Source organism: Melanaphis sacchari, unplaced genomic scaffold (assembly GCF_002803265.2).
Source record: "Melanaphis sacchari strain LSU unplaced genomic scaffold, SCAv2.0 Contig20_pilon_pilon, whole genome shotgun sequence".
NCBI lineage: Eukaryota > Metazoa > Arthropoda > Insecta > Hemiptera > Aphididae > Melanaphis > Melanaphis sacchari.
The window spans coordinates 1,670,870-1,688,985 of NW_020271042.1; the positions used below are offsets into that span (position 1 = coordinate 1,670,870).

The following is an 18,116-nucleotide window of genomic DNA, read 5'->3' on the forward strand; positions in this document are numbered from 1 at the left end:
TTATATTACAAATTTAAATATTTACTAACTACTACCATTTAAAATTTTTTTATAAGAGCAAAAATTTTAAATTATATTAGTCGTTTGACTCAAAACTCAGAAATCAGATATTTGTAAACCAAAATCATATGTCAAAACCACAAAGCAACAAAAATGGAGGTTGGTTATTAACTCCATTTAAATACATCACACTTCAGCCAATCAACCATATATAAAATTATTAAAAAAAAAAAAATAGTTAATAATAACACCTTTATTTTTATAAAATTTTTCTATAAAGAGATACTATTACATTATTATAGAATTTAACTAAATAAATCAATTTCAATTTTTAACACATATTTAATAAACATTAAATTAAACTATTTATTTGGATACATTTAAACTTAAACTAAACAGGTAGTCCAGATGCTTTGTTACTTAATAGTTTCTGTTTGAAAATAAAATAAGAACATTTATTATTATTACATAAAATGTAAACATGAATTATCATTATACTCTGTCCAGCGAAAGAATATTTCATGGCCTTAAAAAATTTGGTTCTAATACGTATCCCCAATTAACTCATGTCCTAGATGTCATGGTAGAACCAGTCTCAATAACAGGAATTCATGTGAGAACGTGAAAAATTGACATGTTATCTCATTGGACAGAGTATAGTCTCTTTTTGAAAATACATACTTTCATAATAGAAGCAGATTGACAAAATGAAAGTCCCACATTACGTATTAATGTTGTAATTGCAAGTGGTACCAAATTGTTATTGCTACAATAAATTTTTTGAATTCCATCAACACCTAACATAATAGGCACATTATGACGCTGTGCTGCAGTTTCATAATTTAAAAGTGCATTCAGATCTCCTACAAAGGAAAACATAATATTAATAATTAAAATCAATATATTTTAGATAATATTAATTATGGCACTAATTAAATACTACTAATTAGGTATTACAAACCAATATCAGCGCCTGTTGAAACTGATTGGCTAAGTTTATCGCTTAATTCAATAACATCATTAAAACCTAAATTAACACCTTGACCAGCTAATGGATGTATTCTGTGGGCAGCATCTCTAAGGTAAATATTGAGTAAATTAGTTTAAAATTAAATGTAAGAAATAATTTTTGAAAAACTAAACTAATTTACCCAACTAAAGCAACACGCTGACCAACATATCGACACGCATGTCCAAAACCTAATGGAAAAGATGCTCTACTACCTTTTATTATATCAATGACAACTGGTGGAGTAGATTTTATTTTTCTGTTTTGATTATTCTTATTGAGTACTTTAGACACTAAATGAGCAGCATCATCTGCTAATAGTAAACTACTATTGTTAGATTCTTTTTCTTCCTAATTCATACACAATCATTTATAAAAAAAATTAATAGTAATACAGTTAAATGTTAAAAATTTACCGATAAACCGTCATTCAAAGCATCAATAAATTCATAGTCATTCAAATCTGCTAAGCGATTTGCTTCTTCATAACTTGTTGTCCATACTAGTGAACATGTTTTATTATCCAACTGTTTGTTGGTAATACAAATCGAAATATTAAAACATTTAAAACATCTATAATAGTTATAATTAACTTGATTGAAAACTCACAGGTAATAGAGCCATTGGACCTAACTCAGCAAACTTTTGCCAAGCAACGTGTCCTTTACAGATATCATCCTAAAATGTACAATTTATTTAATACCAATAACTTTAAATAGTTCATAATTCAAAAAATATTTACTTCATCAGTCTGTATTTGTAAAGTTGCCACAACTGCACGTTGACCATATTCCCAACTAAGATATTGCTGACCATTAATGGCAGAACGTACTTTAGAACCATATCCATCTGAGCCAATCTAAGAATGTTGACAAATTATTTTTACTTTTGTTACATATTTTCAAGTTTAATTTTTAGTATATTTCACTTACTAAAATACTAGTTTCAAAGGAAGTTTCTTCATTTGCTACTTGTACAGAAGCCAAATCTCTATGAGAATCTGGCAAATTACATTGATTAACTCGGGAATTATAATTTACAGTAATATTTTGCTCTTCCTTAATTTGTTTATACAATGCTCCAAGAATAGTATCATTTTCAACAATATATGCTAAATAATCATCATCATCATCATTATTGAATGTTAATATGTTATTAACACCACCACTTCTACCTCCGCCATAATTCCAAATCTAAAATTTGAATCAAATAGTACAGAAAATGTCTTGTTTAGTTATTTAAACACTCACTCGCATTTCTTTGATTGCATTACAAAGTCCTAAATCACTGATAATTTGCCATGCTCCAACTGATTGTAAAAGTTGTACAGTTGATTTGTTCACAGCTGAGACTCTATTATTGTAAGGATTGTCAAGTGTATTTTTCTTTGCACACAAATCATATTGTTTACGATTTGGACCTCCTTCTAATAGAAGGATAGACATACCACGTAATGCAGGTTCTTTAGCTTAAATATAATATAAATTAAATATTGATAAATACTTAAATGTAAATAATTAGAGAAATAGTTACATAATTTGCAGGCCATTGCACAGCCCACCATGCCGCCACCAGCAATAACAATATCATAGTACTTTTTACTTGAGGAATAATTTACGACATTACCCAGAGACAAATATAATCGCTTAGCAGATGAATTTAAGGACATCATGTTTGTTTTTAAATGTATATGTGAAGAAAGTATAAAAATCCTCACTTGATAAATTTTTTCTATCGGTACATAAATAAGCGTTATTAAACAGTTTTAGTGTGATAACATTACATGAAAAAAGTTATGAAAACATATTAGTCATAAGTAAAATGTTTTAATGACTAAAATAATATATTATAGTTGTGTTGATAACATTAAATACATCAAATTATTATTGGATAGTACGTAGAACAAAAATGTTGTCAAAACTTCAGAATAAATTAATATTGAACGACGCAACACGAGTACACAATTTGAAACTTCATTGTAATTAAATTTAAAAGCATTTAAAATTTAAATGCTTAATTATAATAGAATATTGAAAAATTGTGATTAGAATACCTAAAAAAGTAAACAAGGACGAACAATTCGATTATTGATATTGTGTAGATAATGTAGATAATAAAAAAAAATATTGGCATCAATATAACAATATATAATTATTTATAAAATAAATGCATAATATTTTACTTAATTTATACACAATAAACGCATGAATATCATTTTTTAATAATTTTGTTTTTAAACATTAAAATTTAAAATTATAGATGAATTTTATTAATATAAATACAATTTAAATTTATTCGTATTATCAGAAAGTGATAAATGCCAAATATCATGAGCTCATAGATACTCTATCTTTATTCTGTTTACTGTAAACATCAAAACCCTATTTAATATTTATTATATAATTAATTAATATTACATTTACATTCATTTTTGTTGTTATATATTGTAGGTTTAAATTTGATTCGAGTTATTAATTAATAATTTATAATAGATATCCAAATCCGGTATATTGTTAAATTCGTGAATTATGGCTGAAAATAAGTAATTTAAAAGTTGATCACCAACTAATTTGTATGTATGTAATTAAAGTTTAACCTATTTTATAAATTCAACTTTTTTCTCAATTGTGCTGGTTTCGTGACGTAAGAATCGATAGTGGTAATACTCATAAAGGTGTTATTAATTCATTTATAAATCATAACACATTTAACATAATATTCTAAAAACTAAATAATTACAATTCAGTATTTAGGTATAGTTCTTAAATATTTATTTTATTTATAGTTAGCTGGCCTATTTGGCTATGGCTGAGAGAGTATATTAACCCTGTATTCTATCGCATGGCTTCACACTATTGACTTCCACAACAATGGAGTGAACTTAATAATTGTTAATATATGTTGTTTTTTTTTCAGAATTGATCTTCCAATTTTATAACTAAATATTTCATGAGTTTAAATAAATCAGAAAAAATGCCTTTGTTGGACGCAAATGTTGTGAAAATTGCAGTTGAAATGGAGTCTGAAAATCCACAACTTAAAGAATTCAATCAAAAGATACCTTTAACTAACATAATTCAGGACTTGTGCAGTGGATGGGACCTAACTGATCCCGAACAATATGCATTAAAATTTTCTGAAAAAACTAATCAAAACTATGTCACTGAAAAAAATAGGAATGAAATTAAAAACGGTTCTGTACTAAGACTTGCATTTTCTCCTTCAAAGATTGCATATGATATTTTACAAACACTTCATTCTGAAGGATCTGATGATAAAAATGAAAGAACTTCTGCCCTGCAAAAGTTAGCAGAATGCAGCATTGATATAACATTTGCTCTTGAATTCATTAATAAACAAGGATTGGCTTTGATTATTAGCTTAATTGAAAGAGGTTAATATATCTAACAATTTTATGTTTGTATTAGAATTTAAATACTCAAATAATGTTTTGTTTCAGGTAAATGTCAAGGAGCTATGTTAGCTAATGCATTAGCTTCATTTGTTGAGTTAATGGACCATGGAATTGTATCGTGGGATATTTTGGAAACTCCATTTATTAATATGGTCGCCAGCTATGTTAATAATCAAACATCTAGGCCACAAGAAGCAAAAGTTGTACAATCTTCACTATCTATACTAGAAAGTATTGTTTTAAACAGTTCTGCTAAATATGGTCAAGTAGAAAAAGAAGTAGGATTTCCTAACCTTGTACTACGACTTGAAAATCAAAACCCTATCATACAACAAAATGCACTTTCTTTGATAAATGCTTTATTTTTGAAAGCCGATCCAGCTAAAAGAAAAATTATTGCAAGTACCTTATGTACTAAACAAGTTCGCAATGTTATATTGCAAAATATCATACAAACATCATCGGGTGAAGTTGGATCTGAAATGGCTCATCAACTTTATGTTATGCAAACATTATGTTTTGGCTTGCTTGAAGAAAGAATGAATACTAAAATGGACCCACAAGATCAAGATGCTCATGAAAAAATTAAAGTAAATATCCATTTATTATTTTAATATTTTTATTAAGTTAATTTTTATTATTATTTATTTTAAAATTTAGGAGTTGCGTAAAATTGCATTTGAATTGGATACAATTAGTGGTGGAGATGCTAGTCGACGACAACTTAGTCCATTTACAAAAGATTATAAGAAATTGGGTTTTAAATATGATATAAATCCTGCATTGGATTTTACTGAAACTCCACCCGGGATGTTAGCTTTAGATTGTATGGTATACTTTGCTCGTAATCATGTTGATGCTTACACAAAAGTAAGAATTATAAATCACAAAAAAAAAAGTTTTGTTTTAACTGATTCTCTTATATTCATTTAAGGTTGTTCTTGAAAATTCATGTAGAGCAGATGAACATGAATGTCCTTTCGGCCGATCATCTGTTGAATTAGTACGCTTACTTTGCAATATACTTAGAATTGGTGAACTTCCCAGTGAACAAACTACTACTTACCATCAAATATTTTTTAGTCATGATCATCCTTTCCATGAATTATATTGTGTTTGCATTGTTTTGCTAAATAAAACATGGAAGGAAATGAGAGCAACAACAGAAGATTTTGTCAAAGTATAATTTAAAAACTGTTTACAATATTATTTTTATTTTTATGTACTTTTATTATTTATAATAATAGATCAGTTAATCTAATTCTTTTTATTATTATTATTATTATTATTATTTTATTTTTTTTTTAGGTATTAAGTGTTGTACGGGAACAAATCACTAGAGCTTTAGGCTCACAACCAGCCAATTTGGAAAAACTACGACAAAAATTATCTACTCTTACTTATTCTGAAATTACTAACTTATGGCAACAAGAACGTACTTCTAGAGAACAATGGGAAAGTCATGCTCGTCCAATAGTACAACTAAAAGAGTTAGTTACACCTGAAATTGTGCAACTTATTAAAAAACAACGACTCAACTACATGGTTGACGGAACTCGATTTACTAAATATTCACAACGCGGACAGGTTAATTAATTATAAAAATCATAAAATATTCAATAAATTATAGAATAAATTGTAAATTTACAAATATATAATTTTTTTTTTTTAGAGAGTTAAAGATAAATTTTGGTTTGTAAGATTATCACAAAATCATAAAGTTTTACACTATGGTGATTGTGATGATAAAAGTGTTCCTACAATTGAAGAACTTCCTAATAAGTTAGGAGTAGTTGATATCAAAGCATTACTTACTGGTAAAGACTGTCCTCATATGAAAGATGCCAAGTAAATTTATTAACATTAAATAAAAAATATTAATGAAATAATGTTATAAATAATTCAATATAGTTGCATTTATTATTTAATGTTTATAGAGGCCGAAAATCCACACATCAACTTGCTTTTTCATTGACTTTAGATTCTGTAGAAATAACACCTCTTTATTTTGTTGCTCCTGATGAAATGGTTTATGATTATTGGGTTGATGGAATAAATGCATTATTAGGTAAATAAAATTATATATTAAAGTTTAGAACCACTAAACCCCCCTGTCTTTGTTGCATAAAATATAATTTTCCCAAGTAAAAATATAAAAATATTTCAAATTGATATTCTTTTATTTTGGTTTGTATTGATTACAAATTTATCAATAATATATACAGTAAGTATATATAGTAATGTACCAAATTTATCTACTAGAAATACTTGAAATTCCTTTAAAAATGCAATATCTTGTACATATATTTTCACTGAATTCATATTATGTACAAGATTTTTATTTCCATAATGATAATCTAACACTATAAAATAATTGAATGCTTATTTTTAACTCAGAAAATGTCTATTTTAACAAATAAAGTACTATTAAGTATAGTGACTAGAAGAAAATTTTGTTTCACATAACTGTTATATTAATTGTTCTTATTATTCAAAATTTTATATAGGAAATAAAATGACAAGTAAAGAAGCTGAGAATGATTTAGAAACATTGTTGTCAATGGAGATAAAGCTTAGACTTTTAGATGCTGAAGGAGTTGGTGTAGATATACCTCAAGATCCACCTCCTGTACCAGCTGATCCACCAAACTATGAATTCTGTTACGACTTTAAATGAAGTTCTGAAATAATATTTTATGATTAAATTATTTATATATACTATTTCAACTATTAATTTTATTAGGGTTCTAGTGAGGTATGCATTATTTTGTGATATCCTACCATGGATTGAACTATATATGAGTAATATTTCCTTCTAGTAATACCAGTAAAGTAACCTTAATAAATATGTTTTTAAAATTATCTATTTAAATAAATAGTATTTAGTAAATACTAAAGCCATTTACTTGTAAATCTTTGTATTTTAATATCCATTAGTATAGTACTTGAATCTATAAAGAAACACTATATTTTTATACTTCATATATATTATTTTTATATACAATATGATACTTTATTAGTATTTATTAATTCTATTATTCACATATTTATAATACTTGTTAATAAGATAATCATTTTTTATGTACTCAATCTAGTCTTTAAAACTGAAAAATGTATTTTACATTGTATTTAATATTAATATAAAAATGATTAGTTTTTATTTTATTATTTTTTCTAACATAATATATTAACTTTGATATTCACTTATGCCTAAAATCCTTACTGAAAAATCTTTAATTAATAATGTTATTATAGTGAATTTATTTTATGTAAAAGATAATTAATGTTTTAACATTAAAACAACAAAAATTGTAACTAGTTGTGCACAATTTTATTACTTTTAATGATTCAAGTGGCAAGTACAGTTGATTAATAAAATTCTTAAGATTTAAATATTAAATAGGTATAAATGTTTTTTATTGTGTAATCTCAATTTATAATCTTTATACTAAAGAAAATTAAATTGAAAGTTTTAATATAATTAATAATATTACATAAGTACATTTTTAATAGCTCTTTGGTCAATCGTTTTTACATTTTTCATTATATTAGACTACAAAGATGTAAAATTTCATTCATATATACTTATTTTGCAAAACATCACAAATTAATTAATTAAAAAACTATTTTATCTAAATTTCTAGAAGAATTAAAATAAAAAATGTTATTTTTTTTTTTTAATAGCTTATAAATTCTAAAACAATAAGTGCAAATAATCATGGAAATATTCACAAATATGTCAGTTTTCTTTCATAATAATAAAATTAAAATAATTAAATTAATTCTGTGGTCTTGGCAACACGACCTTATCAGTTCACCTCGATAAATATGATTATATACTTAGATAACAAAGAGTTATCATCAAGGTGGATATCCACCTCGGTTATCATTGATAAAATGAAAATGGAAAAATGATAAGAATCATTTAAGCCATCACAAATCAAAATTCAAAGCTTTTAAATTTAAATTAAAATGTTCATGATAATGAGATTATTAAGAAATTAAGCATCTTCTGTTCTTCACTTCTTCATGCTATTTTAAATTTTAAAATTTAGTTTAGATTATTGTATTTTGAAAATGTCACTGCTTACATCTGAATGGGTTCCATACAGAACTGAAAACTACTTCAGGTAAATGAATACTATGTGCTAATATGTTTTGACTTGAATCTTTTTAATATTTTGACTCAATTAAGATTTTAAAGAATGATATTTGAGCGTATAAAATTTATATGCATATATGTGTATTGGATTTTATATGAGTTGTATTTAACTACTATATATTGATTTATATCATTATTTTCTTCTTGAAAATATTGAACATTTTTAAGACTTAAAACTGATTATTTTAAAATCTAAACTAATAATTATAATTTGTAATATTATTATAATTATTAAGTGTGTATCATTGTACAGGAAGATTATTATTTCACTTAATAAAACTTATTTTATTTGCAGTGTTTTATTTTAAACAAATATTTAAATTTAAAATCTATGTTAATTAGGAATGTTTAATTTTTACTTTTAATATTTATATTTTAAATATTGTTTACAAATGTAAAATATTATTGAATTTGTTTTATACTTCTTCCAGGAAACTTGAAATATATTCTGATATGTTTTGGTGTAATGAAATAGATATCAGTACATCTGTTATAATAGCAGCACCTTGTGGAGGACCAGTGATTGTTATACGAGATCGAACAAAATTGGTATCTGTAAAAACTGTTGGAAAGCCAATCATTTCTGTATACACATCATCTGGAAAAATTATTTCGTCCTTTGTGGTATATAAAACATAAATACATTTATCAATTTTATTAGTTTTTTCAATATAAACATTAAAATTTAAACTCTAATGCAAATTAATTTTTCAATAGTGTTGTTAAATGTCTTAAAAATTAGGGTATTTAATATAATATTAGGTGTATTATTTTATTATGTAAATCTATAATTGTTTACCAATTAGCTATACTAAACTTTAAAATTTTATGTCTATAAAAATTAATTAACAGAAAAATGAATTGAAAAAAAATATCAATTAATATTTTTACAGTGGAGTTCAGGCCATTTAATCAATTTAGGATGGTCAAATAATGAAGAAATTTTATGTTGCCAAGATGATGGTTTGGTTCTAATTTATGATTTGTTTGGAAACTATCAGCATACATTTAGTATGATAAAGGTTGTTTAAATATTAAAATTAATTAGGTGTCTGCATATTTTTACTATTCTGTATGTTTATTATAGGACCGAAAGGGTGTTAAGTTATTAGATGCAAGAATTACGAGTAACTTTACAAGAACCATAATAGCAGTATTAACCGAAACATACAATATTTATATAATGAATGATATAACAAAAGTAAAAGTTCATATTTTACCAGATATTCCAGGTATGTTTATAGTTTAATAAAAATATTTATGAAAAATTTTAATATTACATATTTTAACCTATAGAAAAACATTTATGAATGTATTATCTAATATAATATAATATCTATGAAGTATGATTATAAAATGTTATGCCTTCTATTTTATATTTTATTCAATTCACATTAAGCAGTAACCTTATTGGCGTCCGGTTTTTGTAGATTGGCATACAAGCAGCATCTATCACTACGACTACTATTGAGTCAACCATTTGTATGCCTGTCATAGTATCATGTAATAAAGTTATGCCATGTCCTTAATATTTTATTTTAATGAATAATTCATAATTACAGATTATTTTATCAATATTGTTCTTATATTTCAATAATCATTAATATAATATTTGTTAAAATGTATTATTGAATAAAAGTATTTAACTAAAAATTAAAAATAATATTTTAAATATTATTTATTTGTTTTCTTACAGACATGAATATTTTGCCAAATTTGTGGGAAATAGTATTATTAGAAAGGCAAACTAATGTATTAATTTCAACAAATCACTCGCTTTATTCTGTTTCTCATGCTGAATGCAAACAACAAGTATATTTATGTGCTTAAAAAAAAGTAAATATACTAAATTTTAATTAAAATTTTACAGTTTATTGGATTTAATGACACGGATTATAACAATGATATAAGTCGTACAAATTCAATTAAAAAAATTTCCATTTCAGCTGATCACAAATATATTGCTCTATTAAATAATGATAATATAATTTGGATTGGATCTGCAGATTTACGAAAAGTTTATAGGATTTATAAGAAACCTTTTTCTAGTTCCATTGATCAAATGGCTTGGTATTTATGTTTATAAATGTTCAATGTATTAATTAATCTAATAATTATATTTTAAATAGGTGTGGGACAGAAGGGGTAGCATTGTATTTTAGATCAGAAGAAACGGTGATGATTATTGGTAAAATTGAGGATCAGGTATCTTTTATATATACCGATCCTATTTGGTTGGTATCAGAAATCGATTGTGTTCGAGTAATAGGAGCATTTTCAAATGATATGTTACAATTAGTACCTCATTATGTACAAGAAATTTTTCGTATTAATAGTACTAGCCCTAGTTCCTATTTAGTTGAGGCTTCCAAACAATTTGAGGTAATAGATGTAAATAAACGTCTTATATATATCTTAAAACTATGTTTTATTATATTTAGAGACGAAACCACCGAGCTAATGAGTATATACGTTTAGTAAATCAAATGTTAGAAACTGCTGTAGATCATTGTATTAAAGCTGCAGGACACGAAATTGATACATCAACACAAAAGTTACTGATGAAAGTGAGTTTTGATATTTGTAATTAGTATGATTTGAAAGTTAGGTTGGCTACAACTCTTATCAGTACCCAGTGGTAAAATTATTTTGGCGACCCTCTCTCTGATCAAATTCTAATTTTGATACCTCCAACGCAACTTTCTGATTTTAATGCCCACAGCCGTCACATGTGTCAATTGTATATAAACCCAGCCCTGTCTAGAACTAAAAATAGATACAATATGAGAAAAAAAATTAAATAAGTACTACCATTTAATTAAAATTGCAAAAATAATAATTTAAAATTTAAAAATTTTAAGTTAGTATTTATTAATCATCATATACATTTGTATTAATTTATTTATTGTATTGTACAATATTGTTTTAATAGTCTGGACGAATTTAGACTGAGCATCGTCCGAATTACTGGAGGTTTTTCAAGATTACCTACTCAAATGACTAAAATTTTTTTTTATTATTATTTCCACCGCCTTTATATTTATTTTTTTTAATAAAAATAATAAATAACTTTAACTTAATAAATGGTATGTAATAATAATGACAGAATTGTCATTAAGAATATTTTATAGACTAATTGGGTTTCAGGAATTCTAAACAAACTAAATTCATTGTATTTATGAACAAATGGGTTTATATACTGTCCAGATTACTGTGTTCACTGGACTATCGAGGCTAACTGTATATCAGATTATTGTCCAAATATACGATACATATTATTTTAAATAAAAATTAGTAGGTATTATATTAATGCTCCTTCAACTTTTAAGCTATACTTTTATTAATAAACATTTATTATATGGGTTCTCATTTTTAAAATAACTATCTACATTTTTTTCTTGACAACCTATTAAAGGCTTAGAGTTTTTCAATGAAATTAATGTCTAGTAGTAATATATTATAACATGTTCCATAAGTTAAAATGTTATTATTAATAAATGAGTATTATGCTCATTAGTACAATTTAATACATAATATTTAGTAATTTAAACTTAATTGATTTGACGATTAAAAAATAAATAAATATAATTATTTATTTATTACCTATTATATGTAATTATTTTAATACATTGAAATGTATATTTACATGTAAATTATTATTAATTAAATTATGCATCAACTATTTTGTGTATATCCTATAATTTATATTATAAAAAGTAAAATTATTACAATTTTAATAGGCTGCTCAATTTGGAAAAACATTTTTACAAAACTGGAATCCAGACCAATATATAAATCTATGCAGATTACTTAGAGTTCTTAATGCTGTACGGGATCCAAAAATTGGTATTTCTATAACATATCCCCAGTATGTATAAAAATTATTTCATTTCATCATATCATGTATGTTTGATAATATGTATAAATTTTTAAACATGTATGCCTAAATCATATACTAGTAAAATTTAATTTAATTTAATTTTTTCTAATGTTTTTAATATTTATATATATTTAGGCTACAAAAAATATCAGTACAGACATTATTGGATAAACTTGTTGGGCAACGACATTATTATTTAGCTTTACAAGCTTCCTCTTATATTCGTATGTCTAGCAATCTAGGATCTAGCCGTATTTTAACTCATTGGGCCAAATTTAAGGTTAATATTTAAAAAAAAATTACTACTTAATTATTAAATTAGTCTTTAATGATGTTATTTTCAGGTGAAACAAACACAAGTAGATAAAGAACAATTAGCGATAACAATTGCTGATAAACTTGGAAAATATTCTGGAGTTTCATATCATAGTATTGCGGAAATTGCTGCAAATAGTGGTAGAATACAACTTGCTATAAAAGTATGTATAAATTTATAACTATTAGCATATTGATAAATTATATAATTATATCTAGAGGGGCAAATCTCGGTATATTATTCACAAATAAATTTTGTACCCATGATTCCAGTTACAAATTAATAATTATTATACCTTTTATGGTTATAACTAAAGAACGGATTTTTAGGTTCTTAAAAGCTTAAAATATGATGCTAATATGTTTTAAAAAAAACCTAAAATATTCTCTAAATATTCCTTAAACTTGTAAATATGCAGATAATATGATTTGTTTTTTTCCAAAATAATTCAATAAAAACAATAAATAACTTATGTACCATTCTTTTTTGGTAACATAATATAGAATATTTAATTATAAAAAATACAAAACAGTTCATAGGTATATGAATATTTTAAACTTTTGTTAATTTTCGGCATTTTAAAAAATAATAAACAATATAAAAGTAAAAATAAAATAGATTTATTATTAGGAATCATTCTTATTACGTTATTATAGGATCGTAAGTACAATCATGGATTAAGAGTAACAGAATGACCAACATTAGCAATTTGATTACAAATAAGTATATAATTTAATGATTTTTAATTTTTATCATTCTTATATAAAATAATTTTTTTTCCTAGAAAAAATTGTTGTTGGAAAATATCACAAATCGATAAATTAATAATGTGTAATATGATTTTTTATGAACAATAATAGAATATATTCTAAAATATGAAAAATAGGCTAAATATTCTCCTAAGTCTAAAATATGCTTTAATATGCTATATAAATTTTTTCCCACGAACTCTGTCATGGATAAATCGTCCACATTTTTCACTCTCATAAAGCTGCATAAAACTAATAAAAATATTTAAAAACCTAAAAATCCGCTCTCTAGTTATAACAAATACTAATACAAAATATCATTGACATTTTGTTCGCTATGTATAACACATAATATTTTAATGGTAGTGCAATGATAATTACAGTTGGTTGTTACGAGTGACATGAACATGTTTAGTTGATTTGTAGAAATAGAAGTATTGAACAATGTGTTTTTGTTTCCTACCTGATTTATTTTTATTATGAATAGATTATAATCTATGGTATAATATGCTAATTTAAAAACATAATACCAGTGTATTAACTTTTTTTCGTTCAATATACTTCCTGACTTCTCATCACTGCTTTCTGTTTCCTCTACCAACAAAGTCCATTGCCTATTTGCCTACTGTAGTCATCACCTATGATATTGTATTATATACACATGTATATAACATATAAAACAAGTTTTTTTTATATATATGACAAAAATTATCTAAATATTTTGAATAATATTATTGTAAATATTTTACAGATAATTAAATGTTTCAAATAAATCATTTTCAATTTTATTCTGCCATTACCGTTTTTTGCAATTACCTCAGTTTTTCTCACATACTGCTATCTTAGAAATGCTGTCTTATACTGTTGATTATAAATATTTATTGATACTTATTTTAGTTATTTATAATCAGGACTCGTAAGTTCATGCATTCACATGTTTTTTCTGCTACATTGAAAAACTTGCTAAGTGAGTTACAAATTCGTTTCATAACAAAAGTAATAAAAATATAAAGTTTAATAGTGCATATTTTTGCATATTTTGGGTATTGGGGCATATTTGGCATATTGTTGATTTTTTTGGGTTATTACTTATTAGTGCATATTATTTCATGTAAATTCAAAAAAATTATTTTTCGTGAAAGGTATTAAGTAATAAAAGTTTGATACCAATAAATGCTAGAATTCTATCTATATCAATTTATTTTAGTTTAATTAAAAAATCGCTAATAATACAATGTAATTTATAACTTTTTAAAGTAAAAATAATTTTTATAAATAAAATTAAAATAAGAAGGTTAAGCTTCATAAGGTGTGTTAATTTATTTTAATTTTAATAAAATGTATAAAATTGAAAAAAATACTCTAGGTACCCATAACTTTTAAAAATATGAATGTATATTAATCTAACCGATTTTGATGATAATGTATAAATTTATTTCAATTTTTTTTCGCATATTTTAAAATTTAAATGCATATTTTTAGATTTTTAGTGCATATTAATACATATTACTAAACTTTTTAGTGCATACTTTAATACATATTTTCCACCTATTAGTGCATTATTGCATTCTTATTTATAAATTTTTTTTAGTGCATGAACTTAAGAACCCTGTTTATAATCAAAACTTGTACCTACTACAACAACATAATAAAATATTTAAATATTTTCTTACTATACTCAATTGACGTTAAGAGCCATATTGCGCTGTAATCAATTATCATTATTTATTAATAGTAGTTTGATAATACCAGCCCAACAAAATATTTACCATCTGTATGCTATATCTGCTAGGGATTGAACTCTCGCTCTTATTCTCAAGCTTTTTACAAAGTATGGGTTTTAACTTGAAAGGAGTATAGTTAAATAAGTTTTATACTTAATATTTTGATAACTTTTGTTAAATATAAAAAAAAACTGTGCTGTTTTTAATAATTTTCAAAAATATTGTACTTATATCATACTGTATTGTATAAAATATAAAATTTGTAATAGCTTTTAGATTATGAAACTCAAGTAAATTTGCAAATACCACTGTTATTAAAATACCAACAAGATAACATTGCCCTAAAAAAAGCTGTTGAAAGTGGAAATACTGATCTTGTTTATATGGTATTACTTCACATGCAAACTTCTATGCCACTTGGAAAATTTCAAGTTAGTTTAAAATTTCAAGTATAAATAATTAAATACATTTTTTAACAATAATTAAACATTTTTTGAATAGATATAATCGCTAAATTTTAATTTAAGTATATTTAATTTTTGTTAGATGGAAATAAAAAAAAGTTCTGTTGCTCAAGCTCTTTACATAAAATATTGTCATCAGCAATCGGGGTATTCACTATTGGATATGTATACTCAAGAAGATAATCATGAAAAGTTAGCACTTTATCATATCACTGAGTCAATTAAATCAAATGTATTATTACAAAATTTATCATTTATTTATGAAGTCTAATTTATTTTTATTCTACACTTTATTTTAATGCATGCATATATAACATTCTAGAACACCAAAGAAATGTCTGTATCAATTAATGAAGCTATAAATTGTTATAAAAGAACACGTGATGAATTTTCATTGACTACTTGTGAAAGTCAAATTAAGTTAATACGATATCAAAGCAGTTTAGAAGAAAAATTGAAAAATAACTTTCGTAATTTGACATTACATGACACTCTTCTAAAGTTATTAGAAATTAATGAATTGAAACTTGCTGACAAATTACATTCAGAATTCAAAGTCCCTGAAAGAAGGTAAAGAAAATATTATTTTTGTTTGTTTAGTTTAACTTTACTAAAATAAATAAGTTTTAATTTATGTAAATTCAATACCAATTACTTATAAGTCACTATAATTTTTAATTAAAAAAATATTCTTGTAAATGCTCAAATACTATCAAAAATATTATTAAGATAAATTACTATATAACAATAAACATAGTAATAATGACTTATTAACTGTTTAACTATAATACATACTATTGGCATGATAATGGCTTCACTATTACATTTCTTCATTTAAACAGAGTATATACTCGCAAAATGCTGTCTTTATGTAAAATATAAAAAAATTTTAGTCTGGTTTGTTTATAAAATAATCTTATTTATAGGTATTGGTGGGCTCGATTAACTATACTAGCTAAACAAGAAGATTGGAATGAACTTGAAAAGTTATCAAAAACAAAAAAGTCCCCAATTGGATATGAAGTAAAAATTACTTGATTTAATTCAATATTGTTTTTCGCATAGTTATTTAAATTTTTTTTTTTTTTTTTAGCCATTTGTAGATATGTGTATTGAACATGGAAATAAATATGAAGCATTAAAATATTTACCAAAAGTAAGAGATGATCTTAAACAAAATTATAATACTAAAATAATGTCAATGTCTTAAACTAGTTTTTAATCAAAACGTTATAAAGATAAATATAAAATATACTTTTATCATTTTAATTAATTATATTTTATAAAATGTTCATATTGTTAAAATTGTAAAGACCTTATTTTTTCCTATAATTTAATATTACTTAATTTATTATTATTTCATTTTTATTATAACTTTGTTTGTTGTTTTAAATAAAAACTGTATTGTAGGTACCAATCCATTTAAATATTTTATTACAAATATTTTAACTTTATCTATATTGTATAGTTTATTTTATTTACAAAATGCTCACATTTTGCATTTTTTTGATGATCCATGTATTTTAATACAATTTTAAAAATATAATGCTTAATTTAGAGTTGATCTATGTGTTTTCCTCTTATTATTTGTTATTATTTATAGCACAGTAAAACTTCCTTTAACAATAACCTCTTAAGACAGCAACCTTTACATAATGGTCATATTTTTTGTTTCTATCTAGTAGCAAGTATTTTAAGGAAAATATATAAATATCTCTTTATTTAGCGGACACTCTAACAAAAGTTACCATGTATATAACCAGAATAGAAAAATATTCAATTATTTATATATATAATGTACATGATCCAATGCAGTGAGTCTTTATATTTTATCGTGTTTCATTAGTATTAGTTGAAAATATTTTGAAGTATGTATTTTCAAAAAAATCTGTTCAAATAATAAAATTAATTTAAAACAAAGTAATGCCTATTAACATTTTTAAATTTAAATATGAAACAATTGTTTTAATTTTAAATTGTATATAGTAAATAAATTTTCAGTGTTTCACACACTATAAATAATATTTTTAGTTTATTTTTATATTTTTAAAATTTAATATCGTTTTTTTAAATTTGCATACACTCTATTTAGTGATTTTCTGGAAGATTATTGCACTTATGTAAACATTTAACAGTCACTTTTATAGGATAATTACCGTTAAATAATGGTTTTATTTCCAGTCCTTTTGATGACTTTTGAACAAAAATTTTACTGTATTTATACGTTTTTATAAGTCTAATTATTTAATTTGTACAACAGTTTTAACTTATATTTACAGAAACAAAACTACTTTTGGTTATATACCATAATTACAAGCAAAAAGTTAACATATATTTTTTTTTGTTTTACTAAATTATATTGAAGTTTAATAGTTACTAATTTTAATTTAATAGTTT

The 18,116-nt window shown here is 24.0% G+C and overlaps 3 protein-coding genes across 6 annotated transcripts; 2 read left to right on the forward strand and 1 right to left on the reverse strand.

The window, feature by feature from the left end:
* Nucleotides 1-325: 325 nt before the first annotated feature.
* Nucleotides 326-2,889, reverse strand: LOC112593555 (ubiquinone biosynthesis monooxygenase COQ6, mitochondrial). The gene is made up of 10 exons (XM_025338002.1): nucleotides 2,543-2,889; nucleotides 2,260-2,477; nucleotides 1,942-2,202; nucleotides 1,752-1,868; nucleotides 1,619-1,687; nucleotides 1,426-1,536; nucleotides 1,152-1,360; nucleotides 962-1,077; nucleotides 682-863; nucleotides 326-430 (listed from the first exon to the last, which is right to left on the reverse strand). The coding sequence occupies exons 1-10, from the start codon at nucleotides 2,679-2,681 to the stop codon at nucleotides 392-394; spliced, it is 1,461 nt and encodes a 486-aa protein (XP_025193787.1). The 5' UTR covers nucleotides 2,682-2,889; the 3' UTR covers nucleotides 326-391.
* A 658-nt stretch (nucleotides 2,890-3,547) lies between these two features.
* On the forward strand, nucleotides 3,548-7,401 carry LOC112593547 (engulfment and cell motility protein 1). Of its 4 annotated transcripts, none has more exons than XM_025337989.1 (9): nucleotides 3,548-3,683; nucleotides 3,926-4,403; nucleotides 4,470-5,014; nucleotides 5,085-5,294; nucleotides 5,359-5,604; nucleotides 5,733-6,011; nucleotides 6,097-6,272; nucleotides 6,362-6,492; nucleotides 6,932-7,101. In XM_025337989.1, exons 2-9 carry the CDS (start codon nucleotides 3,959-3,961, stop codon nucleotides 7,099-7,101), a joined length of 2,202 nt encoding a protein of 733 aa, XP_025193774.1. In that variant the 5' UTR covers nucleotides 3,548-3,683; nucleotides 3,926-3,958. The 4 variants fall into 4 exon arrangements, with proteins under 4 accessions (XP_025193774.1, XP_025193773.1, XP_025193775.1 ...); XM_025337988.1 differs by having other exon boundaries at nucleotides 3,548-3,668; XM_025337990.1 differs by having other exon boundaries at nucleotides 3,554-3,585.
* A 963-nt stretch (nucleotides 7,402-8,364) lies between these two features.
* Nucleotides 8,365-16,917, forward strand: LOC112593782 (vacuolar protein sorting-associated protein 16 homolog; the record flags this gene model as incomplete). Its single annotated transcript, XM_025338324.1, has 16 exons — nucleotides 8,365-8,554; nucleotides 9,018-9,210; nucleotides 9,480-9,608; nucleotides 9,674-9,818; nucleotides 10,283-10,398; nucleotides 10,457-10,656; nucleotides 10,716-10,968; nucleotides 11,028-11,153; nucleotides 12,327-12,454; nucleotides 12,602-12,746; nucleotides 12,811-12,945; nucleotides 15,525-15,686; nucleotides 15,802-15,951; nucleotides 16,042-16,289; nucleotides 16,646-16,742; nucleotides 16,813-16,917. Coding segments are annotated over exons 1-16 (2,385 nt in total), but the record flags the coding sequence as incomplete, so codon positions are not given.
* Nucleotides 16,918-18,116: the final 1,199 nt, after the last annotated feature.

Excerpts from the sequence above, each read along its gene's own strand:
- LOC112593555 (XM_025338002.1), bottom strand. The coding sequence starts at position 2,681 with ATGATGTCCTTAAATTCATCTGCTAAGCGATTATATTTGTCTCTGGGT. Across the intron at positions 1,361-1,425 it reads CTTTGAATGACGGTTTATCG|GAAGAAAAAGAATCTAACAA; the intron begins GTAAATTTTTAA and ends TGTATGAATTAG. Across the intron at positions 1,078-1,151 it reads CAGCGTGTTGCTTTAGTTGG|AGATGCTGCCCACAGAATAC; the intron begins GTAAATTAGTTT and ends TATTTACCTTAG.
- LOC112593547 (XM_025337989.1), top strand. The coding sequence starts at position 3,959 with ATGAGTTTAAATAAATCAGAAAAAATGCCTTTGTTGGACGCAAATGTT. Across the intron at positions 5,605-5,732 it reads CAACAGAAGATTTTGTCAAA|GTATTAAGTGTTGTACGGGA; the intron begins GTATAATTTAAA and ends TTTTTTTTTTAG. Across the intron at positions 6,012-6,096 it reads AATATTCACAACGCGGACAG|AGAGTTAAAGATAAATTTTG; the intron begins GTTAATTAATTA and ends TTTTTTTTTTAG.